Source organism: Rhinolophus ferrumequinum, chromosome 18 (genome assembly GCF_004115265.2).
Source record: "Rhinolophus ferrumequinum isolate MPI-CBG mRhiFer1 chromosome 18, mRhiFer1_v1.p, whole genome shotgun sequence".
In the NCBI taxonomy this organism is placed as follows: Eukaryota; Metazoa; Chordata; class Mammalia; order Chiroptera; family Rhinolophidae; genus Rhinolophus; species Rhinolophus ferrumequinum.
The window spans coordinates 48,083,787-48,111,744 of NC_046301.1; the positions used below are offsets into that span (position 1 = coordinate 48,083,787).

The window sequence follows — 27,958 nt, forward strand, 5'->3', positions numbered from 1 at the left end:
GTGTGTGGGGGGGTGTGTGTGTGGGGGGGTGGCTCTTCCAAAGGGAAACCAGCTGTGTCCCTGCCTGGGTGACCCTTTGGGCCTATAGCCTTGGCCCCTCCTCTTCCAAACCTGGTGGGGGCATGGGCTGGGCTCCAGCTTCCCAACAGCCAGTTACCCAAGAGGAAACGGCCTTGGGCCCCCAGACCGTTAAATGCCAACTCCAGGCTTCCGGAACCAGGCTGGTCTGACCTGAGCATGCCTGGCCCCTTTGCTCTGGGTTCTGCAGCTTCCTAACTTATGTAGGGGAGGAGCCTTGACATCCCTCTGGCACATAGGGTGGGGGATGAGGCCCCGGTGGGCCCCCAAAAGGACACAAGCAGCATTGCTTAGTCCTGGGGTGGTCCCAGAGCATGGAAGAGCAGAGTGAAGCCCCCAGACTGTCGGGGTTGGCCCAGGTACCTCTTCCCCACCCAGGGCTGGGACGGAGACAAGCTTGGGGTAGAAAGTTGTGTGTTGTGCTTGGTGTCTAATTAAATAAAACCTGCCTCTACCTCATTCATGAAGGTCTGCTGGTTTGTGCTTCTCTCACCTTCCATCCCTGGAGTTCTGGCTTTTTGGGTGGGTGAGGTGGATCCATCCCCCCGGCACCCTGGGCTCCTGACCTCAGAGGATCCCCATCCCCTCCCCGCCTGTTCTAAGGAAGGCTGCAACCTAGTCTCAGGCGCCGAGATTTAGGGTGCCTTAAGGCATGGAAATGGGACCTTGAGGGATGTCCTGGAGTTGGGGGGAGGGCCACCCACTCGCTCCCCACCCCGAGGGAAACCCTGGACTGGAGGGACTGATTTTGGGGGTGCTGATGTGACAGGGAAAGCTGTTCTGGGAGGGAGCTAGATGGGGTCATGATGAACAATGCCCCATGCCCAGAGCCAAGGGGGAATGGAACTTAACTTCAGGTGGCGGTGGGTGGTGACTCAGGCAAATACTGGGCCTTCAGAGATAACTGAGACCTGAGGGTCTTGAGTTAGTAAGATGTAAGGGATATAAGGCGTGGGTGAGGGTTTGCGGTGCTTAGTATCCGAGAGTGCTGGGGCCTGAGGTGTGTGACACGAGGGGGACATTTATGGATGATTTCGAGACCTGTGGGAGGCCCGGGTCCGAGGACAGCATTTGGAGGCTGGGACCACAAGGCCTCTTACCTTCCCAGGCCTCCAGGCGGCGCTAAGGGGAGGGCCGACGGGAACGGGTCCGCCCTCACATACCTGCGGGAGCACGCGAGGCGGGGCAGGAGGTGGGGCCACCTCCAATTGGTCCCCTCGAACGCAGGGTGGTACCCCGAACCAATCAGTGCCCAACGCCGTCGAAGCCCCACCCTCGGAGCCTTCTAGCGGACGGCCCCGCCCAGCCTCTCCGGGAATCCTCAGTCCTCGCCTGCCCGGGCCCTGATGGTGACCCACAGTCCGTCAGTCTCTAAAGGCAAGAGGGTCCCCGAGAGGGGTCCTGTTTCTCGGAGAGCCAGGAAAACAAGGCAGTCGAGGGTCTTCCCGCTATTCCCTAGACCCCTCACTATTTGGGGACTGGGAGCCTCGTCCAAGGTGGAGGAGCCCAAACAAGCCCGGGCAGTGCCTCCATTGACCACGCCCACTGGCCTCTTTAGTTTTGGCCAGAGCTCCGCCCACCAAGGCCTAGTCTAAGCCCAGGGTTCCCACCTTCGGCCGGGTGTCTGCCTCACCCAGCTGCACCCAGCCCACGCCGACCCCCCTCACACCCAGCTCAGCAACTTGGAGACAAGTACCCACCAACAGTGGGTGTTTGGAACCAGTGCACCCCCTAGTGGCCATTCCCAGCGGCGCAAGGGCCAAGCAGCCTGGTGTGGGCAGTCGGTGGACCCAGCAAGGTACTAAATAAGCCTTGTCTCTGCCTAAAATGGGTGCCCTTCCCTTCAACTTTGGAGCCCCCGTCTTCTCGTCTGGAAAATGGGAATGATCCTTCGGACTCCATAGGGCTGTTGTGACAGGTGTAACATGACAGGTGTAAAGCACTCAGCGCAGGGCTTGCTCATTGTGACCTTTCCACCCTGCTTGCCATTATTCACCCTGTTACCACTGGATGAAACCAGCAGTCACTCCCATTATGCTCCTCGCTTGAAACAGTGCCCTCAAACAAGGCTAGAGATTTTCTATGGAGGGAACATCGAGGGACCCTGTTTGGGTGCAGGGGCACACACCTCAGTCTCAAAATAAAAAAGCTGTGTTCAATCTTTAAAAAACAAAAACAAAAAGGGAAAAAGAAATAATATACAGTTCAATAAATAGAAAAAAAAAGTTACAAAACGATGTGAGCTTCTGTCCTTAATTACAAGAAGGGAATAGAAGGGATGTGAGTAGGGGTAGGGAGGACAAAGAGCGACAGCAGATGGGACTTAAAGATGCAAATAGAAAGTCAGGTTAAATGGAGAAAAATATGGAAAGGGAGAGTAAGGTGAAGGGCTGAGCAGGGAGACAGAGGAAGAGAAAGGGAAGGACAAACAGAGCCAGAAAAGGCCCAGATGCCAGCCTCTTTCCAGATTTGGGGTGGTGGTCCCTGGCTCACCTGTGCTTGACTCCCCTGACACCAGGTTTGGAGGACAGTGTGAGCCTGGCTCGGTTCCTGAGTTGTATGTCCAGTGACTAGCAGGTAGGGGGAGGGACAGCAATGACAACCCCTCCCCGCCCCCCCAGCCCGCCCTGAGACCGTGGCACCCACAGGAATGGGAGACCGGGCTGGATGGTGGGTGAGGTATGTGGCTGAGGCCTTAGGCCTCTTCAAATCCTTCAGTGGGGGTGAGCCATTGGTCCCAGCTGGACAGCCTGGAAGGGGTGCAGTACTGAGGAAGAGGGCCCCTGAGGCAGTGAGAAGAAGGTACAAAAGGAGACACCCTAACAAGTCCACTGGCCACCGAGAGGAGGGTGTGGGGAGGGTCTGCTACATTGACTTTGAGAACTAGTTTCAGGAAAAGTCCCGCCTCCCAGCTCCCCCGGAGCCCACAGCAGGCCTGTGAGTTTGGGGAGGGGTAGCTTGCCTATTTCTTTAAAGGTGCCCAAGGCAGGGTCATACCAGCTACCCAAGCATACACCCCCTTTCAGGCCTCTGGGTGGTGGTATGGCTTCTGATCCTCACGTCTTGCACACTCCTAGGCACACATGTGGCAGGACGCACCTCCCCCTCCAATCCAGGTGGGCTTGCGGGGATCGCAGGCAAGACCACTTAGCTCCAGCTGGGCTCCTTCCCTGACTTAATACTGAGATGCCACGTGGGCCTCCAGTCCAGGCCTACAATGGAGAGCGCTGTGCCACAGAGGCGGGGCAAAGGGGGACCCCTCCCACCACCTGCCTTCCGCCCCTCAGCCGAAACGTTCCCGCACCAACAGCATGAGCTTTTTCTTGCCCTTGTAGGTCTGTTTGAGGTTCTCCAAGAACTGGGCGAACTGAAGGTGCCCGTCGGGTGCCAGCAGGAAGGTCTCTCGGGCCTTGCCCAGGAACTCGATGAAGTCGCCGTAGTGCCGTGGGCTGATGTGCGTGAGGCGGGAGTGGCTGGTGTTGATGTAGGCTGCCACTGCGGCATCTAGGAGCTGGCAGAGCGGTGCCCGGTCAGTGCCCAGTGGCTTGGCTGCACGGCGGGCCCCCAGGGGACCCAGGCCAGGTGCCGAGAGGGTCCAGCGGCGCAAGATGTCAGAGAGCATGGGGGCACAGTGTATGCTCCGGATGATGAGAGGGACGATGGCGGAGAGCTCATGCCGGCCTAGGGAGTGGCTGAGGGAGCAGGCCCAGAGGACGTCATTGACAGCGGGGTGACTGTCCTGGTTGAAGGCGATGCTGAGCTGAGCCAGGGCCAGCGTGGCCAGCTTGTAGGCCCGCAGCGGCAGGCCGCGATGCTCCATGTAGCGGGCCACGGTGAAGAGGTGGGCATGGCCCAGGCCACCCGCCGCGGCATCCAGCACAATCTGGTAGGCTGCCTCGAAGGCTGCGTGGTTCTTCTCGCACAGGGTGAGGGCGGGCAAGGCGCAGTTTTGTGGATCTTTCATGGCGCACTGCAAGGCCAGGGTGCGGGCGCAGGCCCAGAGCTCCTCCCGCCGGGGTGTGTCCAGCTGCAGCCGCAACAGTGTGGCATGAGTGGTGCCCGTCACCGCCACGATGGTGGCTGCCTCCACGGGTGTGAATAAGGAGTACCAATTTTGCATGATGTTCATTAGGGCTTGTGGGCCTAGGGGACGTGAGAGGGTGAGACTGGTCAGGAAGAGGGGCAGGAACGTGGACGTATGTCCATGGGTTTACCCTAACACCAAGATTCCCAGCAGCCAGGGCTGAAGACACACCCCCTTTGCCTCCACCCTCTGCTTTACCTTTCCTAAGGAGCAGAGGGCAGAGGGATTGGGTAGGAACTGTATGTGGGTGGTGGGGTGGGGGCAAGCTCTGGTGTCATTGGCCTTTCTCCAAGCCACTTTAGCCTGGCCAGCCTCCAGGCTTTTGTCCAGCTCAGTGCCCCCTGCCCAACATTCTCTCATGGCCTAGCCCTGAGCACAGGCTGGAGCCAGAGAAAAGTCTCTGCTTCTCTCCTGTGCCCTCCTGGTTTCACAGGGAGATGGCCCTCCTTTGGGAGCTCTCACCAATCTCTGTGGCACAGCTGACCAGCCAGCGCACCATCTCCCTCCGCCTCCAGGTCATAGTGCTCAGGGTCATCCGCATCACCTGCAGGGTGGGAGGGGGAGAGAAAGAGGTCACCCAAAACCTTGGGCTGGCAGAGGGAGGGATGTCAGGGATCCTGAGGGGCCCAGGGAGACTTGGAAGTCAGGGGAGGAGGCAATGGGCCATATAATTTGGTCAAGGGACCTCACATCTCTGAGTCTCCGTTTCCTCATCTGTAAAACCAGGATAAAAATCGTATCTACCTCATAAGGTTATGAGAATTAAACAAAATTACATAGTAAAGCTCTGTGTAGTACCTGTTGCCTCAAAGTGCTCATCTAACGTCAGCCACTACTATTACTGCTACTGTTGGTGTTATTCCGAGGATCCCACTCTGGACAACAAGCCAACCCAGCCCTTCTCTCCATAAAGTTCCACGCTTCCTATCAGCAGATTTCCTCCTGTAGCCCCCAACAGAAAACTTGCCCTTCAGGCCCCACCTTCAATAAGCACGTTCCTTGCTTGCCTCCCCCTCTGCCCTACCCTCAGGCCTGTGTGGAGGACACTGCCTTCTGGAAGCTCCTCTCGGATGCTCTGCCCTTCTCCCACCCCCTCCATATTCAACGGCTCCAGCTCCTACCGGAAGCTGTTGTGGCTAATTCTGCCCCTGAGGGCCCCTTGCTTGCTAGTTCTACCTGGGAAGGTGCCACCCCAGCCTGCAAGCCAGTCCCAGGCTGTTCCTTATTCTCTTACTTTACTTAAGCCACCCTCTGAGGCCCCGCCCCCTCCATATCCCACACCCTGCAGTTGGCTCCTCACCTACAGGCTGAATTGAACCCTCGGCCTCACCTGTCCAAGACTGGACACTCACCCATAGGCTCCGCGTCCATGACTTTAAACCACAGACTCCACTCCCAGAGGTGGCTAATCACCTTCAAGACCCTGCCCCAAGCCCTGCCCCTCAGTGGTAACCCCTCCCACTAGGCCGGGTCCCTACAGGCCCTGCCTCCAAGAAAGCTCCTTATTGTCAGGCTTTGCCTCCTTATTGCCTCAGCTCCAGCCCTGCCCAGCCGTGGTCCTTAACCATAAGCACACCAGTCCCAAGCCCCACCCCCAAGGCTAGAATCCCTAAGCTCTGCTCCTTCTTGTGGCCCACCCTCTCACCTGCAGGCTCTAAGACCTTCCTCTTCCTCCTTGGCCACACCCCAGAGGTGGATTCTCACCTTCAGACCACCTATGAATCCCTCATTCATAGGCTCACCCTCAGTGATAACCTTTTTTGCTCACTCCCAGGATTTACACTCTGCCTCTCTGTGGCCCCGCGCAGAGGTGCCACTCACACTCAGGCCCTGCTCACAGGCAGCATTCCCCTCCTCCATCCTCCTGGGCACCCTCACCTGCAGGCCCAGCTCCAGGGCAATGCCCAGGAGGGTGGTGTCTGGTGGTGCGCTGGCCGGGGTGGCCGTCTTGCAGGCATCCTGCGCCAGCTTGAAGAGCAGGGATGGAGAGTGGATATTCTGCTGGATGGAGGCCAATACTGCGTGCAGCCACTTAGGGTCTCCTGGGGTTGGGGGAGAGACAGAGGCACTGATGGTACACCAGACACCAACCTGTCACTGCCCGACCTGTTCATGCAGGTTCCTCCACACAGATGCACGGGTGTGAGCGTGGAGGGACATGCACCTGGCAGATTCTGTGAAGATCCAGACCACTCTCAGCACTCCCACCCATGTTCTCTCCTCTGCCCTCCCCCACTTCCAGTGGGAGGAAGCCACTTAGGGACCCGCTGGATGCCTAATCATCAAAGGCATGGATTCTGGAGCCAGAATGCCAAGGTTCAAATCCCTGCCTTGCCTCTCAGTAGCTGTGTGACCCTGGGCAAGTCACTTCACCTCTCTGTGCCTTAGCTGTCCCATCTGTGCAATGCGTAATACTAACAATGGTATCTGCCTCACAGGGCTGTGGTGAACCCATACTAGTAAATCCTTTAACATGGCATAAGCTACACAAATGTTAGCTTTTATCACTATTATCATCATTGGTCCAGATCCTACAATTCTCCATCACTCCGATCTAGCCACACCAGCCTCCTCTGTTCCTCAAACATACTAGGCACAGTCAAGCCTCAAGACCTTTGCACTGGCTGTTCCTTCCGTCTGGAATGCTCTTCCCAGATGCTATGGCCTGAAATGTGTCCCTCCAAATTCAATATATTGAAGCCCTGACTCCCAGTGTAATGGACATATAGAGATGGCGTTTTTGGGAGGCAATTAGGTTTAGAGGAAGTCATGAGGATGGGGCCTCCATAATAGGATTGGTGCCCTTATAAGAGAAGAGATCAGAGTTCTCTTTCTCTGTCATGTGACAACATAGCGAGAAGGTGGGATTGTCTGCACGCCAGAGTAGTCTTCACCAGGAACTGACCATGCTGGCATCCTGATCTTGCACTTCCAACTTTCAGAACTGTGAGAAAATAAATTTCTGTTTAAGCCACCCAGCCTGGGGTATTTTGTGACAGCAAACCGGGATAAGACACAGATATTGGCATGGCTCTGCCCACACCTACACTTCTTAGCTGGAATCTCACCCTGCTTTATCCTACTCTGTCGCACTTGTTTCCTTCTCACTTACTGTGTAACTATCTCCTTTACCTTGTTTATTGTCTGTCCCCACTAAAATGTAACCCCGCAGAGCACAGGATTTGGGTCAGTTTTGCTTACTGCAGCATTCTTAGTACCTGCCACAGTGCCTGGTCCATCTAGAAAGTGCTCCAGGAAAACTGGTGGAATTTGATAGAAGGACAAAAAGAAGGGGGACGAAGGAAAGGAGGAAGAAGGCAGAGGAGGACAGGGCAACGGGGGCAGCACTGTCCTCACCCTTGGCGGCAGTCAGCATGGAGGACGCCAGCTCGCACTGGCGGGTCTCCAGGTGACCCAGGATGAACCAGCGGGGGAAGCGGTTACTCAAGACGGAGTCCAGTGGGTTGGGGTGAGGCTCTCCAGCTGGAAGCGCTGTCTCCAGTACGGGCAGCCTGGGGTAAAGAAAGAAGCCCACAGTGAAGCAAGACTGGAGTCTCCATCTTCCCTAGGAGAGAGAGGCCTCCTGCCTCAGCCGGAGTCTCCCACCTCCGGCCAGCAAAGCCCTAAGCACCCATTAAGTTGGAAGATGTGTGTGTGAGATGTTCACTGCAGTGTTGTTTATGCCATCACTTGGGGATTGAGTAAATAAACAATGCTCTATTCATACACCAAAGGCCATGTGGCTGATAAAAAGATGAGGGGATTATTTCTGTTCTGTCCTGAGAGGACCTTAAAAAATTCTGCTTCTGCAGATGCTGGTGCATGTGTGAAATGATAACAAAGTAATTCATTGTAATTATTATTATTATTTTTTTTTGCAATAGCATACATATCTATCAGCTCCAGATCAGTTCTTTTATGATGCATCCTTACAGTGGTCCATACGCTATGCAATACAATTAAGCCTTTAAGATACAATGTTCAGTGAAAGCAAGGTGCAAAGAACAGATACAGGATGTATCATCCATGTAAAAGGAGGGCCAACTTTTAATTTCTAGATGATGGGTTTGCAGAAATCTTGACTCTTGAAGAATAGATAAGAAAGTGGGAACACTGCTTGCATCCAGAGAGATTTGGGTAAGTTGGGACAAATCAGCCTAGAAAAGTACTCTAACTTCTGTGCCATTTGGATGTCTCTCAGATTCAAAATATTATATATTTACATACATATTTTTGAAGAGCATGATAGTTTATTTTTAAAAATTGTACCACACTGATCATAATGACCAGCAAACACATTATGATGGCTTTTCTCTTGGCTGTTAACATTGCAATATTTTTGTATCCTTCAATATTCCAAATAGGACCAAGAATGTTAGAGAAATTACACGTTTTATATGTAATAGCCAAGAGCAGTGGGCAGCCTAGAATGCCAGCATGAATTAACCAGGCTGAGTTCAGGTGGGAGAATACAGTTGTGAGAGCACCTGCCACCCCCAATCCTGACCGGACCCTGGGCTGAGTCCCCAGCTATCCGCTGGTCTTTACCTCATGGCTCGCAATGCAAGGCGGTAGGCCAGGTCCGGGTCGTGGGGCAGTAGTGCGGTGAACAGGTAGCGGGCACAGGTGTGCATGGGCACGCTCTCCCGGAACAGCACCTCTCCAAAGCCGCTGAAGGGACCCCCTGTGGGGTCAGCCTGAGCTCAGTCCCTAGGTGTGGGCTTGCTTCTGTGTTTCTGCCCCTCCTGGGGTTTCCCCAGACCCCAGGCTGAGAAGGGGATGGAGAGACCCCAGGATAGAATGGCTGGGAATAGCAGCTGGAGGTCCCCAGCATAGGGGCACAAGGCTGAGACAGAAAAGCCATGGAAAATCCAAACAGAGGAGACCCTGGGCAACCCTGGGTCAGGGGCAGGACTCAGATGCAGGGTAAGGCCAGAGGGTGGGGGTGAGGCTGCTCCTGACCAGGGGCAGGGCCAAACTAGCTCCCCATTGCAATAGGGGGCATGGTCTCAAAGGCAGGACCACAAGCAGAGCCAGTCAAGTCCAGCTGGGCATCAGCAACTAGGCTCACTGGCTCCAAGGTGGGCAGGGCCTCACCACTTGCAGCAGTTATTGACTGCCAGAAGTGTTAGGGTGCGGGACCAAGGGCTGGATCTCACCTTTTAGTAAATGCTAAGGTAAGGACCAAAAGGCGGACCTAGGGTGGAACCTCTCCACGCAGCAGCAACCTGACCAGCTCAGGCCAGGGGGAGGACCCTATCTTTCAGAACAGCCAGGCCTAGGATGGGGCCTCACCTTCCAGGAGCAGCCCCGCCTGCTTGCGCAGCACCTGCACTAGCCGCTCATCCAGCTCCACTTCCTCCAGCAGCGTCAGCAGCTGCTCCTCATTGCGCACCACTTTGTCCTGGGCGTACAGCCCCTCGGGCAGGGCCCGCTGCTGTCCCAGGCCCAGCAGTGTCACCTCCAGTGCCAGCGCCAAGTACGACTCCCCAGGGCTCCCGGGCACTGGCACGTGCTGGTAGGCCACCTTCCGCTTCTCAGGGCCTGAGTCTGTGGGAGACGGGAACCAAAGATGCTAGCTAGAGGGGGACCCCCTTTTCCAAGACCCCAATGGCCCTTGACCCCAAGCATGCAGACCTTTCAGTAGTATATAGGCCTATGATGACTTCACTTTCAGAAGCTAAGCCTATTGGTTCCTGGTACTGGTGGGGCATAGCAAGGGTAAGGGTGTAGCCTCACTTTCTAGGGATGCTGAGCCAGGGGGCTTGGCCAAGGGGTCCCCAGTGTGGGTACCTGGATAAAGGGCGAGAGTTTCCTCCTCCAGGCGACAGGCCTCCAGGAGAGCCCTGCAGAGGCAGCCAATGGGGTCCAGGGGGTGGCCCACCCATCCTTCTGTGTTGGTGATACAGGTGGAGCCTTTCTGTAGCAGCTCTGCAGGTGGGGAAGTGGGGCTCAATGCCTGTCTACCCTCCCAAGCTCTGAGGGGGGTTTCCTCTCCCTGAACCCCCAGCCCAGGCTTCCAGTACCTGCCCACCACCTGCCCACCCAGAGGCTAGCTTCTCTGTCCCTGGAGCTCTGCAGTAGCTCTCACCTCTATAGCCCTGGCCTCCTGTCCCACTGCCACACCCAGGCCTGGCAGGACACCTGGAGGAAACCGGGCACTTTCTAAAACCTCCAACCAGTATCATTCCCGCCTCATGACCCTTAATCCCACCCACCTCTCTCAAGTCCAACCAGCTTTCAGGGCCCCAGGGTGGTCACGCGCCCCACCTGGCAGTCCATATTCCAGTCTCCTTCCATAAGCTATGTTCTTTATTGCCTCTGGGCTCCTGCCCATGCTATTCCTTTTACCTGGAACACTGTTCCTCCCTCCCCTTTTGGGAAACTCCTATACATCCTTCAGATCTCACCTTAGCACTCACCTCCAATGGGGGGCTTTCACTATGCCTCCAGGCTGAGTCAGGGCCCTGCTTGGGTCCCAGAACCCTCACGTTTCCTCCCATTACACCCTGTGTTCAATTTCCTGATCAATGGCCCATCAGCCCAACCCCATCACCCAGAGAACATGACTGGTGGCCTCCCCCTTGCCCTCCATATCTATTCTATAGACATGTTCTTTCTGGGGCCCATATGGTGTGATTATTTTCTTTCTAATACAATTTGAATTTGTTGCCCATGTTTTAAAATTAGTAAATTCCCCATCAAATAATCCAGATTTCTGGCCTCTCTTAAAACTACGGCAGATGTGGCCACACTGCGTCCAGGTTGCCCTGTGGCTGGCATCCCATGTTCCGCCGGGGCCGGAAGCTTAGAAACATTTCCCCGACTCCTTTGTGTGAGCTATGGAAGGTGGGAGAAAGCGAAGTCGTTATTCTCCCAGAGCAGCCATGACCAGGTATGTGGCTGTCCACGAGGCACAGACACGAGGTTTTGCCAGCAGCTTCTGGGTACACTCTTGGGAACTGCCCCTGTGGAGGCCGCAGGCTGCTGGGCTTACTGTGCTCCTGAAGTTCAAGTTCTTGAACTCAAGCAGCGGCTTCCCTGACTTTCAATCCTGCAGCCCTTCCACTGGTTCTGTGATCCCTCAATCCCCCGTTTTAAATTCCTTTCCACTCAAGACACCTAGAGTGGTTCACTTTTCCTGGTGGGACCCCAAGTGGCACCCACAGACCACCCGGGTTTTCACAGCCCCCAGTAGTTGCCATCTGTGCCTATAGCCCTCAGGAGCCTACGATAACATTGGTGCTCACCTTTTTTCTGCTGCTTGTAGCTCTCAAGTTGATGCCGCCGCTGTAGCCGGAGCGTATTGACTATGGCACCTGCCAGCCGCAAGGCCTGACGGGGATATCCGTGGGCACGCAGGGTGTCCACACGGGCACAAGCGGTGGGGAATGGCTCCCCAAGCCAGAGGGGGCGGCCTTGGGGGTCGAAGGTCGGCTTGTCGCTGCCCACGTGGCCTGTGAGACTGGGGCCATAGCAGTCACTGGCCAGGATCCTCTGTAGGTGGGTGTCGCTCCAGTGCAGTGACCCAGCCTGCAGGGCGCGGCCAAAAACCGTGTGGCGGGAACCTGCAGCTACCATCTCTTCTTCCTCCTCTGGGCCTGTGGGAGAGGCATCCAACCTGGCCTAGCAGTGGAGCCGTGGCCAGTTCCCCCCATTGAGTGCTGGCTTGGGGCGAGACTCTGGGTGCATCAATGGACATGTCACCTCCCCAAATCCTTACAGAAGTCTTTCAAAGGTGTGTGTGTATGTGTGTGAGCTATTGTAGCACCTCATGTGGGTGGACAACTGAAGTTGAAGCACTGTCTGTCCATCTTTCTCCCCCCTACATTCCATTCCTCTTTTTTTTTGCTTGTCACTCTCTCGATTCCCCCTTCCTGTTTTTGTCCTCCTCTGTCTCTTTCCCTCCATCTGTGCCTTTCTCTTCTCAATATCTTTCTTTTCTTTTATCTCTGTTTGTCCCACCCCTGCCTCCATGGCCAGGAGGAGGATGAGTCAGGAGACCAGCCCAGAACTATAGGAGTCTTAAGCATGTCACTTCACTGTCCTTCGGGCTGCCCACTGACAAGAAGGACAGGTAAGGGCTGGGGCCCCCTTTGCTGTCCCCTAGAGCTCCATGATGGGGAGGTTGGACCCCAAGAAGAGGTGATGCTTTTTGGGGGATGGTAGGGACGCCTCACCTACCTGGGCTGAGGGCCATGGTGGGCTGCAGGCTGGGCCTGTCGAAAGAGTAGTTGCCCTCTTCAAGTGGGCACACGTCCAGCTTGTCCCACTTGCCAAGCAGCTGGAGCCAGCTTGCCCGCTCCTCTGGTTTACAGTGGGGGCTTAGGACAACACACACCCACAGGGCCCCTGGGGAGGGAGGGAGGGCAGTAAACATGGGCACTCGTTCAACATTCATGTCAACAGTAGCAGCACACATTTATGGAGTGTCTACCATGTGCTGGGCAATGCCCTCTGCTTCACTCTCACCTCACCTCTGAGGTTGCAACTAATGGTCTCTTCACTTTACAAGTAGGAAAACTGAGTCACAGAGAGGTAGTCACTGCCTCAAGGTTACACAGGTGGCAAGTTGGAAGAAGCAGAATTCAAACCTAGGTCATCAGACTCCTCTCACTGTCCACCCCTCCCATCTATCCCCTCCCCCCCATTCCCTCCCCCCACTTCTATCACAGGGGCCAGCAAACTACTGCCCCTGGAGAAAATCCAATCTATCACCTCTTTTTGAACGGCCTGCGTGCTAAGATTTACTTTACATTTTTTAATGGTGGGTGAAAAATCAAAAGAAGAATATTTGTGACATTAAAATTATATGAAATTCAAATAACTAAATAGTGTCTGTAAATACCGTTTTACGGGAATGCTTCCATGCCCATTCAGTTACATGTAGCTGTGGCTTGCCAAGCAGCTGTGGCTGTTTTTCTGCTACAATGGGCAAAACTGGACAGAGACCAAAGGGCCTGCGAATCCGAAACTACTGACTGTCCAGTCCTTATGGAAAAGGTGTGTCGAACCCTGGTCTAATGGATTTATAGTATTTTCTGGCCTGTTTCATCTACCAGGTGTCAGCTCCATGAGGGCAGATATTTAATTAGTTTCTTGCTGTAGCTCCAGCGATCAGTGAGTGCCTCGTACATTGGAGGTGCTAATGAATGAAGGACTCAGGTGCCAGACCCCAATCTCAGGGAGGGCAAGACCTTCTGCCAGAACCCCAGTGCCCGCCCCGCTCCAGGTCTGGGCCTTACCCAGCTCATCCCACAGCTGCCGGCACTTATCCGTCATGCCAGCACCCTGCTGCTGCCACAGGGCCAGGCGTGGGTCCTGCAGAAACTGCTCGGTCATGAGGATCAGCATGCGTGCCCCATTGGAGTCCCGCATCCGCAGCATCTCCCGTACCTGTGTGGGACAGGGGTGGTGAGAAAGGGACAGGGAGCGGGCACCAGAGCCTTGCACCCCAATGTGCCCAACCCGTTGTGCCCCACGTGCCCACACAGCACCTTGCAGAACATGGAGCGCAACTGCTGGCTGGCACCGTAGTAGCCGCCATTGGACAGCAGCTGCTTCACCTGCTCCTGGATCTGCTCCTCATCCAGGTGCCAACAGTTGGCGTCCTCAATGCCTGCGCCCGCTGTGGGGTCTGGGGCGCCTGCAGGGAGGGAGAAAAAGCTGAGGCTGTGGTTGGTGAGAGGAGGCCTCTGCCCCTGCCATCATTCAGTCCTCCAAACCACCCAATCCATCCCAAAATTCCACCCATCATCCATCCATCCCACTTCAAAAAAACATCCATCCATCCATCCATCCGACTATCATCCCGTCTAAAACACTACCTATTTATTTATCTATCCATCCATCCTTCCCACCCAAAACATCACTAGCTCATTCATTCATTTATTTATCCATCTTATCTGAAAAACCACCTACCAATCTACCCAGTCATCCATGTCACCTAAAACATCACCTACCCATTCATCCATCCATCTACCCACCCACTGTGCTTAAAACATCACTAGCTCATCCATCCATTTACTGATCTACCCCTCTTACCCAAAACACTACCCACCCAATCCCCCCCATTCATTCATCCATTCAGGTGGGATGACGGTCCACCCCACCTGAAACATCACCTGCTCTTCTACTCATCCACCCATCTATCCAAACCACTCACCTGTCTATCCACTCCCCATGTCATACCGTGCATCTATCCATCCACGCATCCATAACCCTTAGCATACCTACCTACCCCATTAGTCCATCACCCACGCTTCCCATAACTTCCACCCGCTCATCTATCAACACCCATCCCACTGGTGCCTCCATCCAGCTACCCACCCCTATTTGTCTTTCCAAGTCATCTGTGCCAACTACTCAAAATACCCACCAACTTATTCATCCATTGCTCCACAGAACTGCACTATCTATCCATCCAACTAACCCTAACTTTCTATCTGTTCTTCTCCCATCAAACCATCCATTCATATGTATCTCCCCAAACCCCCACTCCCCTGTTAGTCTGTCCGTCTGTCCTACACAGAACACCCACCCACTTATCCACCTGCTACATCAGTCCACTCATACGAACATTCCGATACCCATCACTCACCCCCCAACCAATGCAACCATTGGTCCTTGCAGTTTTCCACCAACCCCATCTGTCCACCATCAGTGTACCTCAACCCCCTTAGTCAAAGCCCATCCCACCCAACCCACCTCCAATTACCACCCATTCCCTGTGCCTACCATTCTAGTTCATCACCCATCCACTCACCCTATATGTTTTTCCATACCATCAATTGACCCCAACTCCCCATCATGAATACCTTCTGCATCCACCCACCCCCACCATCAATTATCTATCCATGTCTCCACCTACCACTCGCTATCTATCACCCTCCATCCTGCTCCATTCTCCCCACCATTATAGTTAGGCAACACAGCCCCTTGTCGCTCTGAGCCCTCCCAGAGCTCACAACACCTCCTGGTCTATACCTCACCCGACACCCACATACCCGTCATGCCCTCACCCACCCACACTCCAGCCTGCTCTTGTGATCTTCTGACACCCCCACCTAGGGACCCGACCTCCCACTTGTTCCCTCAACTCTCGTTCTCCCCATTGGCTGATTTCCACCATTTATCTGCCCACAGCCACATCAAATCCAGGATCTGCCACCTAGTAGGTGTGTGACCTCGACCTCAGGCAATGGTACTGTCCTACCCCCACTCATGGATCAAGGGAACCTGAGGATTCCATGACAAATGTCTGTCACATGGCAAGTGAGGTGACTATGAGCTAGGTCTTCGCCGCCCCCATCAGACCCTTGGGCGCCCTTACCATGCACCAAGTTGATCTCAGAGCCCAGGAGGAGGATCTCATCGGCCAAGCGCTGCGCGGTGGGCAGCACCTCGGTGTGGTGGGCGCTGATGAGGTACTGCACAAACTTCTGCAGCTGGTCCCGGTTCATCTGGGACAGCGTCTCGGAGATGGGTAGCCGTAGCTCCACCTGGCGGGCATGCCGAATTCTGTATAGCGACAGGGCCACCACGTGGGCACAGTAGAAGAGGTCTCGATTGTCACAGCCACAGCTCACAGACGTGATCTTGCAGCGGTCAAAGCTGATGGAGACGTGGTAGAGGCGCTCCGGCTCTCCGGGGCCTCCAGGTTCCCGGATGTTACCGCTCAGGTGGAACCCTAAGACAAAAACCAAACTGTCACCACTCTGTCAACCCAGGGACAGATAGTGTTCATCCATGGCCCACAGCAAGATTTGGGTACAGATGCCAGCTGAGTAACCTAGCACAAGTCAATGAACCTCTCTGTGCCTCAGTTTCCTCATCTGTCAAATGGAAATAAACAGTAACATCCTCCTCGTATGTTTGTAATGAAAATTAAATGAGTTAATACTTGGCCAGGATTTAGAATTCTGTTGGCATACAGCAAGTCCTAAATAAACCCAAGTATGAATATTATTGTTATAGCAATGATGTCAAAGATGGTTGTCTTGGTCTTTGAGTTACCAAGGATACAGCCCAGGGTCTGGATGCCCTGTAACTTCCTGGGAAGATGCCATAGGCTGGTGACACTTGGGGGCAAGGGGCTGATGTGTCAGACCAGGGGCCAGGTCACCCCATCACCCCCTGCCCCTCCCTGGCCCCTGGGGAGCCCAGATGCCAGGCTCATCCAACTGGTTGGGCAGCTCAGGCCCCAGCCGGCTCATGCTGCGTCATGCGGGGAGACGGCGGCTTCCTCATACCGGTTAGAGGAGGCCGAGCCTGTGGCCAGCTGGGCCATGTCTAGGCAAGGGGGCCCCCAGGCTGACAGAGTTCAGGGAGGGTCACTTTGGCCAAGCCCCTGCCTCTAGCTGGGAGACGTGACCTGCGCCCACAGAGATGTGATATTTCAGGGCTCACTTGTTTTCTGGCTCAAACTCTACCGGTCCCCTTTTGAGCCCCGCTGCATGAGGTCTAGAATCATCTTTCACTTCTAGCTCTAAACCTCTGCCTCCTCCCCTCCCCTTGACGCTGCTACCTGAGGTCTAAGACCACCCCTCATAGGTGACTCTAAACTTCTACCCTAGACTCCCACCTAAGGCTTGTTGCCTTGGGTCTAAGAACATCCCTAAATCGCTGATCCCAACCTCCAGGTGTAGGATCATTATTACCTCTGGCTCTAAACTTCAGCCCGAATGCATCGCTGGGTCTCTCTCTATCTGAGGTCTGGAACCTCCTCTCATTTCTGGTTTACAAATGTTCCTCGATGCTGCCTTGGTCCTGCCCTCCTCCCTGTCTCACCACCTCTTCCCCACCCTCCAACTAAGCTGGCTAAGCTGGCACACCATCCTTCCCCCGACCCCTCATTTAAGCCTGCTGCCTGAGGTCTAGGCAGATCCCTATTCCTTAGCTCACAAATCTTGTCCAACCCTCCCCAGAGATCTGGAACCTCGCCCTCCTCCAGGCCGGCTCCAGGCCTCCTGGCAGGGTTGGGGGTAAGCACTCACCCACTTGGAGCACACGATCTACGGCCCCACTCTGTAGCAGGTGCAGCCCGCGGGTGAAGGGCACCCGGGCATCATGCTCGCCCTCTGGGGACTGGTAGCCCAGCGACGAGTACATACATATCTCGCGTTCGCTGCGTGGAAACGACCAGAACACAATGCGCTTTTGGACTGGCTCTGGCACCCGGGAGAACCGCTCCTCGACCTGCAAGAAGGGCTGATGGATTAGAAACCCTGGCTTGAGTCCTGGCTCTGGTACTTAAAAGTGTTATGACCTTGGGCAAGTCAATTTGCCTCTCCGAGCTTCAGTTTTCTCAAGTGTGAGATGGGGATGTTAACAGCACCAGCCTCCTGGATATCATGAGGATTAAATATACATTAATCTACGTAAAGTGTTTGCAATAACACCTGGCCATAGGGAGTGTTCTAGAACTTTCTGCTGCTTTCCTCCTGGATGTCAGATCCCAAGGTCCTGATGTAGGGTAGTCCTACCTCCCAGGCTTTGAGGCAGTTGGAAGGAAGGTAAAAGTGACAACAGCAACCAGGCTACAGTTCTTAGCCTACACTGTGCTCAATGCTTTACGTACGCACTTTCCCTTAATTCTCACAACATCCTAATGATACTAATCACCCCATTTTGCAGCTTAGGGAATCTGAGGCTCAGACATGGCTTGAATTCACTTTTTCAGGGTCCCAGAGCTGGTGAGCTTCGACTCCCAAGATAGACTCTGTTCCCAGCTTCCAAGGGCTCCCAGGAAGGGAGGGGTGTCCTGACCACCCCCGTGGTCTCTGGGCAATGAACTGATCTGCGTTCCAATCAGGCTTGCTAGTCACTGGCTGGGTGACCTTGGGCAAGTTTCTCAACCTCTCTGTGCCCCAGTTTCTCAGAGTGGGAAGGAGAACCACAACTCCCAAAGGGTTGCAGAAGATTCTATGAGCTTCTATGGGGCAAGAGCTTTCCCAGTGCCCAGTCTGGCCACAGCTGGTACGTGGGAGCCCCAGAGATGGTTTTAACATCATTTTGGGCATCTCACATACAATGAAGGGACAGGGACCTTTCAGAGCCCCTGCTCCTGGGTTTCAGGGGGAAATGGGAGGACCAGTGACTGGCCCAGGCCTCAGGGACTGATGGCAGATGACTAAGGCCGTGAATCAGAGCCTGCTCCATCCACATTTGGCCCAGACCCATTAGTTCTGGCAGGCTTCCGAACTCTGGAGAGGCCAGTGGCAAAGAACGCCCCCCTCCCCCAAAGCCAGGCAGAGCCTGTGAAGGCTTGATCAGGTCTCGGCCACATCTCCACGTCCTTGGGCACCCACACTGAAGCTGGGAAAGGGGATGGATGTCCAGGGCCCCAGCCCTGAGGCATCCTGGCAGAACCCCGGAAAGCCAGAGGTGCGGTTCCAGGTGCACCTGTTCAGGTATCATCACAACCCAGGCACCACCCCTGCTGCCCACCTCTGGAAGGACTGGGACAGCTGGGGTGGGGAGGAGAGTAAATAGTGGGGTATTTGGTGGGGGAAGGATCCTGAAACTGGAGTAATCCCTGCAGCCCGCCAGGAGAGGCTCAGCAGTTCCAGGTGGGAAGTGGTCCCAGGAGTACTGGGGGTGAGAGTACAGGACAGGGCCTGAGGGATCTGGAGGAGAGGGGGGCTCCCCACGGGACAAGTGGGTTCTGGAGGCTAGAGGGGGCATAACAAGATGTCTTACGCTGAGAGCTCTAGAAATGGGGGTCCTTGATTGTAGGGAAGAGATCTGGACAGGAATAGAAGAATATAGGTCTCTAGGAGCAATGGGGGCGGCTTGTAGGAGCTGGAGAGAGGAGTGAGGATTGAATGGGGTGCCCTAATTGGGGGATGAGGATGAACTGGAAAGAGAGGGGTATCCAGGATTGTGAGAGAACCACAGGGAGGAGGTGAAGGAAGTGTCAAGAATTGGGATCTGGGACCCTAAGGGCATCCATGGGTCTTGTGGGCTGGAGGGCAGGGCTGGCTGGGAAGGGATGAGGGTGGGTCATGGGATTTGAAAAGAGTGAAATGGCAGGATAAGGGGCTGCCTCGGGGCAGGGTTAAAGATCTTGGTGGGGGGGGATCTATTTCTGATGAGGGCAGGTCCGGAGGCTGAGAGCTGGGAGGGGGGAGGTGAAGACAAGTCAGGGAAGGGGCTGGGGGTGCGTCCCTACCTCCCTACCCCCCTCCCGGCCCCTAGGTCACCTGCTCGAAGGCCCAGCTTTCGGCTACTCGCTTGGCGCTGAGGTCCAGCAGCGCCTCGGGCCGGCCCCGGCCGCGCACTGCCCCGGCCCCGGCATCGCCCTCCTCCGGTCCCGCGGGGTAGCCCCGGCTGCGCTTGGCCGCGGGGGGGTCCATCCGGTCGGGTCGGAGCCGGGGCCGGGGCCGGGGCGGGGCCTGTTGGGGGGTCGGTCCGATGCCTGCTCCGCTTGGCCGGCTCCAGCGACCTCTGCCCGCCTTCTCGTCCTTCCTACGCGCTCGGCCGCCCTCGGACCCCCGCCGCTCCCACCCCCGCCCCGCGCCGGGCAGGCCGGGTGATGCGGCCCCTTTAAGATTCTTCACAACAATGAAGCTGCTTCGGCCGCCGCTTTATCCTCCGCCGTCGTCCCGCCCCCGCCGCCCGTCCCCATTGGCCCCCCCGTCGGCCTCGGAGGCCCTCCTCCGCCATTGGCGGCAACGCCAGACCCGTCTCCAAGTCGCTGCTGCTCATTCGTTATATGCACTGCCTCTTTTACCCGTGAGGCCCAATAAGAGAGCTCAGCGAGCTGCGCTGTCAATCACGGGGCGCCGGAGGCCAATCAGAGTGGGAGGACCCCTGCGGCGCAGGCCTTATGCAGAGTTTCGGGGCGGGCCCTGGGTTCATTCACAACATTCCTCCCCCACCCCCCTCGGGCTGGACAGCGCGCCCAGGGCAGCTGGAGCTGCGCCCACACACGGCTTTGTTTACTGAGGGTCGCTTCCGGGCGCCGCGAGGGGACAATCAACTCGGCTCCGTCGGGGACCGAGACAGAGTGACGGGATCCCCGGGCAGCAGCTCCTTCCTCTGGGCTGTGTGACGCGAGAAACTCTCCCGGCCTTTCTGGGCGCCGGGTCTTTTTGATGCTTTGGTGGGTGGGTGGGGGCGATCACGGGCCCCTTAGTAGATAGAGCTCCTGGGACTGCGGACCCTCTCTCCAGAAATAGAGCCTAATTCTAGCCCCTCCTTGAACTCCAAGCTAAGAAGCCCCAATCCATTCTAAGCCCTAAATTTTACATTGAGTCATATGAAATTGCTGATTTTCGTCCATTTATGACCTATTAAAATGGCATTTTCATAAGGTTCGACGTAATGTATGTCAAATAGGCCACCTCTGGTTATTTTTTCTGACCCATCTTGTCCAGGCCACATCTTTGGCCTGGAAGCCAGCCATGGTTTTTAGCCACCACCCACCCCTTGTCTTTAGAGAATCCTGCATTTTCCCTTCATCATATGTCTCTCTATTATCATTACATTTCTTTATTTCAGCAGTTGTTTAATTTCTGTCTCTCCCTCTCTACCTAAATGAGCCCTAAGAGGCTAATTGGTACACTGCTGTACCATCAGTACCTGAACAGCACCAGACGTACAGCAGTCGTTCAGTTTATAACTTATTCAGTGAATCAATTCATGCTTTGCTCCTATTCCATTGAAATGATTTACAGAACAGGAACAACCCAAGCTGGCCCTTAAATGGCATCATTGCTGCCTCTCCCCATATGGAAATGCTGGCTTTTTCCTTCCAGGAATTTCAAGTTTCACAGCTGCACTTTATGGCCAGTCCCCAACCCAACGTTCAGTAAACTCCCTCCAACCTACACTGTCCAGTCACCCTGGCCACAAGTGGCCTTTGAGTCTTTGAAATGGGGCTGGCCAGAATTGGTGTGTACTGTAAATGTAACACACAGTGTGTTTTGGAGACTGGGGAAAAAAGGTAAAAGTTCTTATTAAGAATTTTTTATATTGATTAGACGTTGAAATGATATTTTAGGTAAATCTGGGTTAAATAAAATACATGATTGAAATTAATCCCACCTGTTTCTTTTTATTTTATTATTGCGTTCCATTTTTTTCTATTCTATACTACTCCATTCTATGTGGTATCAGGACATTTACAGTTACATATGTGACTTGCATTGTAATTTCTAGAGCCTGCCATAATGACAACAGAAACAATAACAGTGTACTGCCTGCTCTAGCTGTTTAGATATATCACATTTAAGCCTTCCAACAGACCTGCAAGGTGGGGATGTTGTCTCCATTTCTCAGATAAGGAAACTGAGGCTTGGAGAAATGGAGTCCTTGCCTGAGCTCACCCAAATTGGGAAGCCCTAGACTTATTGGACTGTTCCTTTCTTGTAAATGACTCAAGAAAAAGACCCACGAGAAGGAGTAATTGAGGTAGGGGAGAGGCAGGGAGGACTTCCTCAAATCACATGTTTGAGGTGCTCCCCTTGCAAACAGGACCCAGGGTCAGGCTTTTCCCAGCGGCCTCCTTCAGCATCTGGTACATGGCTGTGTGTCCGCTAAGCCCAGATCCCTGTCCCTGAGGATGCTTCAGTAGGAATCCAACATGCTGAATCGGAGAGGTCACTGCTGGCCAGCGGAAAAGAGGATGTTTAGGAGAAATAAAGAATGTTATCACAGGGTGAGGATGTTTTATTTTATTCTCTAACAACAGATACTAATATTGTCATCATCCCCATCTCATGAATGAGAAAACTGAGGTATAGAAAGTTCAGGTGACTTGCCCAAGGTCCGTAGCAGGAAAGGGTAGGGCCAGCATTCAAGCCTGGGTGGATGGGCTGGTACTGTCACATGGGCTGGGGATCAAATGCACAGAGTTTGGGATACACCAAGATTCTATTCTGATCCCCTAATTTTACAGATAAGGGGAATGAGGCCCAGATAGGGTCAGAAAGTTGCTCAAGGCCCCAGAAAGGATCTCTGATTAGGGAGAATGTATAAGGTCAGAAAGGACCTTGGGAAGATGGGCGTGCCCCCAGAATGAAGTCTCTAGGCCTACTTCAAGCCTGCTCTCTTCCTAGAAACACTTACAAGGAGAGGTTGGGGGGGGGGGGTTCCAGCTACCCTAGTGGCCCCCTCTCCCAGTGCAGCCAGCAAGCTGGAGCTTCAGGGAAATAGAAGCCACATTTATCCCGCCATCCCACTGTGAGCTCACTGTCTAGGCATCCACAGCTCCTGACCCAAAACTCTCGTGTTCTCAAGACTCACGGGAAATGGGGCAACGCTAGAGACTCAGCTGAGGGGGGACAAAGCTCCCAAGCTCTGTGGCCACCCACAATCTAACTTTTCGAGGCTCCTTCCCTCTGCCAGCCCCCTGCAGCACCCCCATTTCCCTGTTGACTCAGGCAGGAAACCAGCCAAGGCAGTTTCGCTTCCTGGTCCCCGCAGCCCCTCTGGCTGGCCCAGCTGGAAAGATTTGCTTCTTACATTTCTTTTCTTTTGGAACACAGGTTCATGGGCAAAGTGTCAAGGTCCTGCCAGGACATATGGGCATTCCGAGCAGAGGGGGAAGGTTGAGGCAGGAGAGGAAAAGACTTGTGGAGTAATAACTGTCTGAAAAGCCAGCCACATATAATGACTGCCCTGTCCCTAGGGGGAAGCCCAAGGGGACAGGCAGAGAGAATAGGCCTAGAGGTGGGACTTGGGCTCCCTCCTGCCCCCCCAGGACACAAGGACAGCTCATAATCACACCTGCCAATCCCCTGGCCCTCAGGTTCCCAAATTCTCCAGAGGGAGGGATTAGATCCCCACTTAACAGGTGCAGAAACAGAGTCAAGAGAGGTGAAGGGACTTGCTGAGACAGGAAGACGCAGAAACTGGCATAGAATGCAAGGTGTGGAGATTTCCAGTGTGGGGCCCTTGGCTCCAGCATTAATGGGGTTTGTAGACAGGTGAAAGCATAGAGGGAAGTCACGCAGGGCAGTGGCCTCAGGGAAAAATGTAGCTGTTTGGGGAGCCCGAAGGGGTGGGGTAATGGGGGAACGGGTGGGTTGACATTCCAGACCCCATACCTGTCACACCTGAATGCCTTTCCTTGCCCCTGGGGTCCTCCTCAAAGGACAGGCGTCAGAGGGACAAAGAGAGCCAGGCGGTTTATGGGAACCTTTGGTCTGGAAACGGCCAGTAGGATTGGCTGGGATTGAGGTAGCTCCTGGTGGCTGAGGGAGAAGCTGGAAGACACCCCAAGTTCACCTTGTACTGGCCATGCCCTTACAAGATTCCAGACAGTTTCACTAAGAGGGTGAAATCTACTCTCACAGACATAAAGATGAACATGTGTTAAAATTTTTATTGAACTCGTGGGATCAGGCAGATGTGAAATGTTACACATATGGAGGCAAATTGGTTTTACCACGGGGGAGGAGGGCTGTTAATGGAACTGTTGAAATGGCTGGAATTTGCAAATCTACAGATAAGAGTGGTTTGGTATTGCTATCAGCTGCTTACAATTTACAGAGCTGTAAAATTGGTCAAAGAAAATGCTAATGCTATGAATCAGACAGCCTGGGAGGGTGTATTGTACAGCTGATACATTGAATGATGGTAACTGAGTCACTAAAAGCAAAATTTTCCTTGCAGAAGCAATTCATTCCTTCACTCAAAGAACACCTTAGAGAGAGAAAGCAGATCACTGATTGCCAGACACTGGGGAAAGAGGGAATGGGGAGTGACAGCTAATGAGGACAGGGTCATCTTTCAGGTGATAGTTTTGGAACTAGAGGTGGTGGTCACAAAACATTGTGAAATGTACTAAATGCTACTGAACTGTACACTTTTAAATATCAATTTTATACGTGAATTTTAATTACAAAGAAAAAAACCAAGCAAGCAAGGAGAGCAATTTCATAAACACAAAAATCCTAATTAACATCTTGAAAAAATCAGGAATTACGGCAGCAGAGCCAGAATTTGATGGCGACTTTCCAGTTTGGCGTTTCCCTGGGTCCCGCCTGGTCCATGAACTGTGACCTGCCCCTCATCCCCAACACACGGAAGGAAGGTCACTAGGCTGGAGCTCCTGGCTGACTCCACAGGCAGCACCCAGTCCAGCAGACCAGAGTGACAATTTTCGGGAGGGAACACCCAGGATGGAGCAGGAGAGAATCTTGGTGTGGGAAGACAGGCTGGGGATGGTCAGCTGTGAGCACTGGGACTCAGCCAGTGGTGGGTTCACGTCCTGGATCTGCAGTTAACACCCCAACCTGGGATGAAGTGGTGTGGTAAGCACTAAAACAATGCCTGATCCACAGGCAGCGAAAGGAAACTACTAGATGTGTGACCTTTTTATACTCGTAGATCAAGGTGGCACCGAGTAGTTCATAAGTGCATTCTGGTTTAATCAGCACTGTGACCCTACCAAGTGGTGTCAACAACTCTGTCCTATGGATGGAAAATGGTTCCCGATGTCACCTGGCTTGTCCCTGGCAGAAGGGGTGACCTGGGCATGTCTGGGTAGAGTGTGCAGGTAAGTGAGGAATCACCCGGTGGTTGGTGGGAATTACCCGGTGGGAGGGAGGTAAAGCCTGCATGTGGCTGGTCTTCTGTAGAAATTGCTGGGGCTGACCGGCTTAGTTCACTTGGCCTGTGGCCCCAGCACTGGCCTGCTCACAGGAGCACGTGACTGCAGGAGCAATGCAAAGCGAGGTTTATTGCTCCAGGGTAAACCAGTGGACACAGGAACTGGGGAGTTGAACTTGCTCTCGGGGCCACTGCTGAGTTCTCACAACCCAGGGAAACCGACCCATGCCCTATAGATGTGCTGGTCGCCTGCTCACAAGCAAGGCCACACCCCTACCCAGAAGTTTGAGCCATAACCCAAGTCTCTCCGGAGCAGGGCTTCTGTCCACGGTGCTGCCCATGGAGTCACCTGCAGAGGTCTGAGCACGGAGGCGGGGGCTGCCGTGATGGCCTCCGCTGGGCCGTCTTTAGGAAGGTGTCTTGGTGGAGGAGGAGGAGGCTGCTTCCTTCTTCTTGGCGGGGGCCTTCACCAGTGCCAGCTTCTTGGGCAGGCTCGTGCTGGCTTTCATGACCACGTCATGTTCAATCTTCTTCCGGATCCCGACTTCCAGGTCCTGAGGGGGCAACCGCGGGGCAATGAGACTGGGATTTGAGGTGGAGGGAGTGAAGGAGGGCCTGACCTGGGGATGGATCAGCAACTGCCCCTGAAACAGCACCTGAGACTCTGGTGGCTGGGGTTTAGTCCTGCTTTTGTCTTGCACTCTTTGGGATATTATATACAAAAAACCCTCTTCTCATCTCAGCTTCTAAACTTCTGGTCACCCCCATTTCACAGATGGGGAAATGGAGGCTCCTGGGAAGGCACTTGCCCAGGGTTTCCAAACCACGTGACAGGAGACAGGAACCTGGCATGCCCAGAGCCTCTGAGCTTAGCCTCCAGGCAGGCAGCTCCTCCAGTCCCATGTCATCTCCGCTTTGCACATGGTGAACTGGGGCTCTGATGTGAACCCCAGGGATGTGAACAAGTTCAAGTACAGGGATTGGAAGCTAAGTGCGTTTGGGTCCAAAACCAGTAGTTTGATCATATTCCCAAAACCACCTCCTTGCCCTGCCTGTATAAGTTCCAGTGACCACGAGCACCATGACCATCATCACATGCCTGGGCACAGGGGACACAACAGCAAACATGACACAGAAAAATCCCTGCCCTCACAGAGCTGACACTCAGTGCATAGGTGGGGACAATACAAATGCCAATGACACATTATGATAAACTATTAAATAATGATAAATGTAAGTGCTGCTATGGAGAAAACAAGGGCTAGCGAGTTGGGGGTGGGGCTGTGCGGCTCCCATAAAGGGCAGCTGCTCAGAAGCAACAGACTTGCAGTCAGACTTGACTTGGAGGAAAAGAGTCACGTGGATTTCTGGGTGAAGAACCTGGGCAGAGGAAACTGCAAAAGTTCTGAGGTGGGACAAGGAACAATTAAAGGGCCAGTGAGGCTGGAAGGAGCAAGGGGGAGAGTGGGAGGAGACGAGGGCAAGGAGGTGTTGGGCAGAGTGTGCAGGGCCTTGTGGAGGACTTAGGTTCTTCCTGAGTGAGGTGGGAGCCATGGAGTTCTGGGCAGAGAAGGAAGATGATCTGACTTGAAGTGCTCACAGGCGCCCTCTGGCTGCTATGGGGGCTGGGGGGGGGAGGCAGGAGAAAGGGGGGATATGGCTGCAGGTGCAAGACAATGGGGTGGGACCTGGGAGAGGTGGGTCTGGGAAAAGGGAAGTGGGTGGATTCCAGGTTAATCCTAAAGGCAAAAAGGATGGGATCCTACCTGGATCTGAGAGAAAGTAGGGAATCAAGGATGACCCCAAATATTTTGAAATTCAGAAGGACACAGTGTTCCTGAATGGGGACTACTTGTATAACATGGTCATATCAGGGAGGGAGAGGAGAGGATCAGAAGCTTGGTTTCGGACACGCCCAGTCTGAGATGCTCATGAGACAGCCCCCCTTCCTGTTCCCAGAGGGAGGTAAGCAGGCCGCTGGGCACAAAGTTCTGATAAAACCAAGGCTCTGGGGAAACTGAATTTACACAGATTACACACTAGTTAGTGTGGAATACAATTCGAACTCAGATCTGACTGAAAAGTAGTTTTAATTTTCTGTAACTTCCTCATAAGCTCAACCCTACCCACCTACATAAAAAAGCTGCACTTAAAATACAACCACAAAAATGACAATAACCAGCTTAGCTAACGTTTATTTGTGCCCTGTGCTGTTGTCAGAGCTTTACAGGTGCCCTATGGCATTGAATCCTTGCAACTCTAGGGAAAGGTGCCATCACTATGATATTTCATAGGTAAGAGGCTCAGGGTGAACAAATATTAGCCATCAATGGAGCTGCGATTTGCACCCAGAACTGCCTTCTTGCAAAGCTCGGGTTTTCAACTCCTTTCCTATGTCACCTCCCCTCCCGAGTTCTATTAAAAACAACAGTAACAGCCAAAGCAGCTAAAGTGTGTTATATACGTTTTGCGGGCCAGGCCTTGCTTCTACGAGGCCCGCTGAATACATGATGCTCCTGTACCAACTGCACACGGGAGGAAACCGAAGCTCAGGGAGCCGAGAGTTCTCCAGGCCCCTCTGCATTTCCAGGCGTCATCCCTGGAACCCCTCGTAGACCTCCAGGCTCCCTACCCTTAGCTCCTGGCCGGCTCCATCCCTGGCCCCTCCGCCGGCTCCAGGCTTCATCCCCGGTTCCCCGCTGTCGCGAGGTTCCATCTCTGGTTCCCCGCACCGGCTTCCTAACTCCATCCCTCGCCCCTCGCACGCCCCCACTTACCTTCTTGAGCTTTCGCTGCTGCACAATGCGCGCCTTCTTGGGGGCGATAACACGACCTGGGGAAAGAGGCGCTCGCATGAGGTCGGGGAGTCCCGGGCCCACCTCGCCCCGCAGCCTCCGGAGCGCTTCTTACCTCCTTTCCTCGGGGCCCGGTTCCGCTCCGAAGCCGCCGCCGTCTTGCTCTTCACCGGCTTCCGCGCTTGGAACTTGCGCTGCCCCTGCGCCATGATCGCTTACACGCAGGAAAGGGCGGAGCTGTGAGCAGCTGTAGCCGGAAAGGCGCCAGGCACGATGGGATACATCGAGGCTGCCCGGCGCAAGAGCTCACGGGAAACAACATGGCACAGCGTTTACGGGACGGCTCCCCACAGGAGTGGGCGATTATAGGCAGCGTTGCGCATAATATTCGAAGGAAAGATTATAAAAAGCTAAGATTTACTGCGCGCTCATTTGTTTTGCA

General features: G+C 54.2%; 2 protein-coding genes and 1 pseudogene across 2 annotated transcripts; 1 reads left to right on the forward strand and 2 right to left on the reverse strand.

Annotated features, from left to right (window-relative positions):
• Positions 1-1,905: 1,905 nt before the first annotated feature.
• Positions 1,906-19,651, reverse strand: ZSWIM4 (zinc finger SWIM-type containing 4). Its single transcript, XM_033134929.1, has 14 exons — positions 19,366-19,651; positions 17,158-17,359; positions 15,495-15,851; positions 13,660-13,808; positions 13,408-13,558; positions 12,347-12,514; positions 11,413-11,763; positions 9,956-10,093; positions 9,458-9,712; positions 8,711-8,846; positions 7,520-7,674; positions 6,041-6,204; positions 4,625-4,706; positions 1,906-4,221 (listed from the first exon to the last, which is right to left on the reverse strand). The coding sequence occupies exons 1-14, from the start codon at positions 19,516-19,518 to the stop codon at positions 3,362-3,364; spliced, it is 3,321 nt and encodes a 1,106-aa protein (XP_032990820.1). The 5' UTR covers positions 19,519-19,651; the 3' UTR covers positions 1,906-3,361.
• On the forward strand, positions 19,554-22,352 carry LOC117038471 (uncharacterized; annotated as a pseudogene).
• Positions 22,353-23,472: 1,120 nt separating this feature from the next.
• On the reverse strand, positions 23,473-27,869 carry C18H19orf53 (chromosome 18 C19orf53 homolog). Its single transcript, XM_033134020.1, has 3 exons — positions 27,632-27,869; positions 27,499-27,554; positions 23,473-25,275 (listed from the first exon to the last, which is right to left on the reverse strand). Exons 1-3 carry the CDS (start codon positions 27,723-27,725, stop codon positions 25,129-25,131), a joined length of 297 nt encoding a protein of 98 aa, XP_032989911.1. The 5' UTR covers positions 27,726-27,869; the 3' UTR covers positions 23,473-25,128.
• Between the last annotated feature and the right edge of the window lie 89 nt (positions 27,870-27,958).

Bases quoted from the DNA above. Each gene is read 5' to 3' on its own strand.
- C18H19orf53 (XM_033134020.1), bottom strand. From the start codon at position 27,725: ATGGCGCAGGGGCAGCGCAAGTTCCAAGCGCGGAAGCCGGTGAAGAGC. The intron at 27,555-27,631 runs GTAAGAAGCGCT...CTCTTTCCCCAG, and splicing joins CCGGGCCCCGAGGAAAGGAG to GTCGTGTTATCGCCCCCAAG. The intron at 25,276-27,498 runs GTAAGTGGGGGC...TTGCCCCCTCAG, and splicing joins AGCAGCGAAAGCTCAAGAAG to GACCTGGAAGTCGGGATCCG.
- ZSWIM4 (XM_033134929.1), bottom strand. From the start codon at position 19,518: ATGGACCCCCCCGCGGCCAAGCGCAGCCGGGGCTACCCCGCGGGACCG. The intron at 10,094-11,412 runs GTGAGCACCAAT...CCCCACCTGCAG, and splicing joins CTACAAGCAGCAGAAAAAAG to AGCTGCTACAGAAAGGCTCC. The intron at 4,222-4,624 runs GTGAGAGCTCCC...CACGTCCCCTAG, and splicing joins CAGCTGTGCCACAGAGATTG to GCCCACAAGCCCTAATGAAC.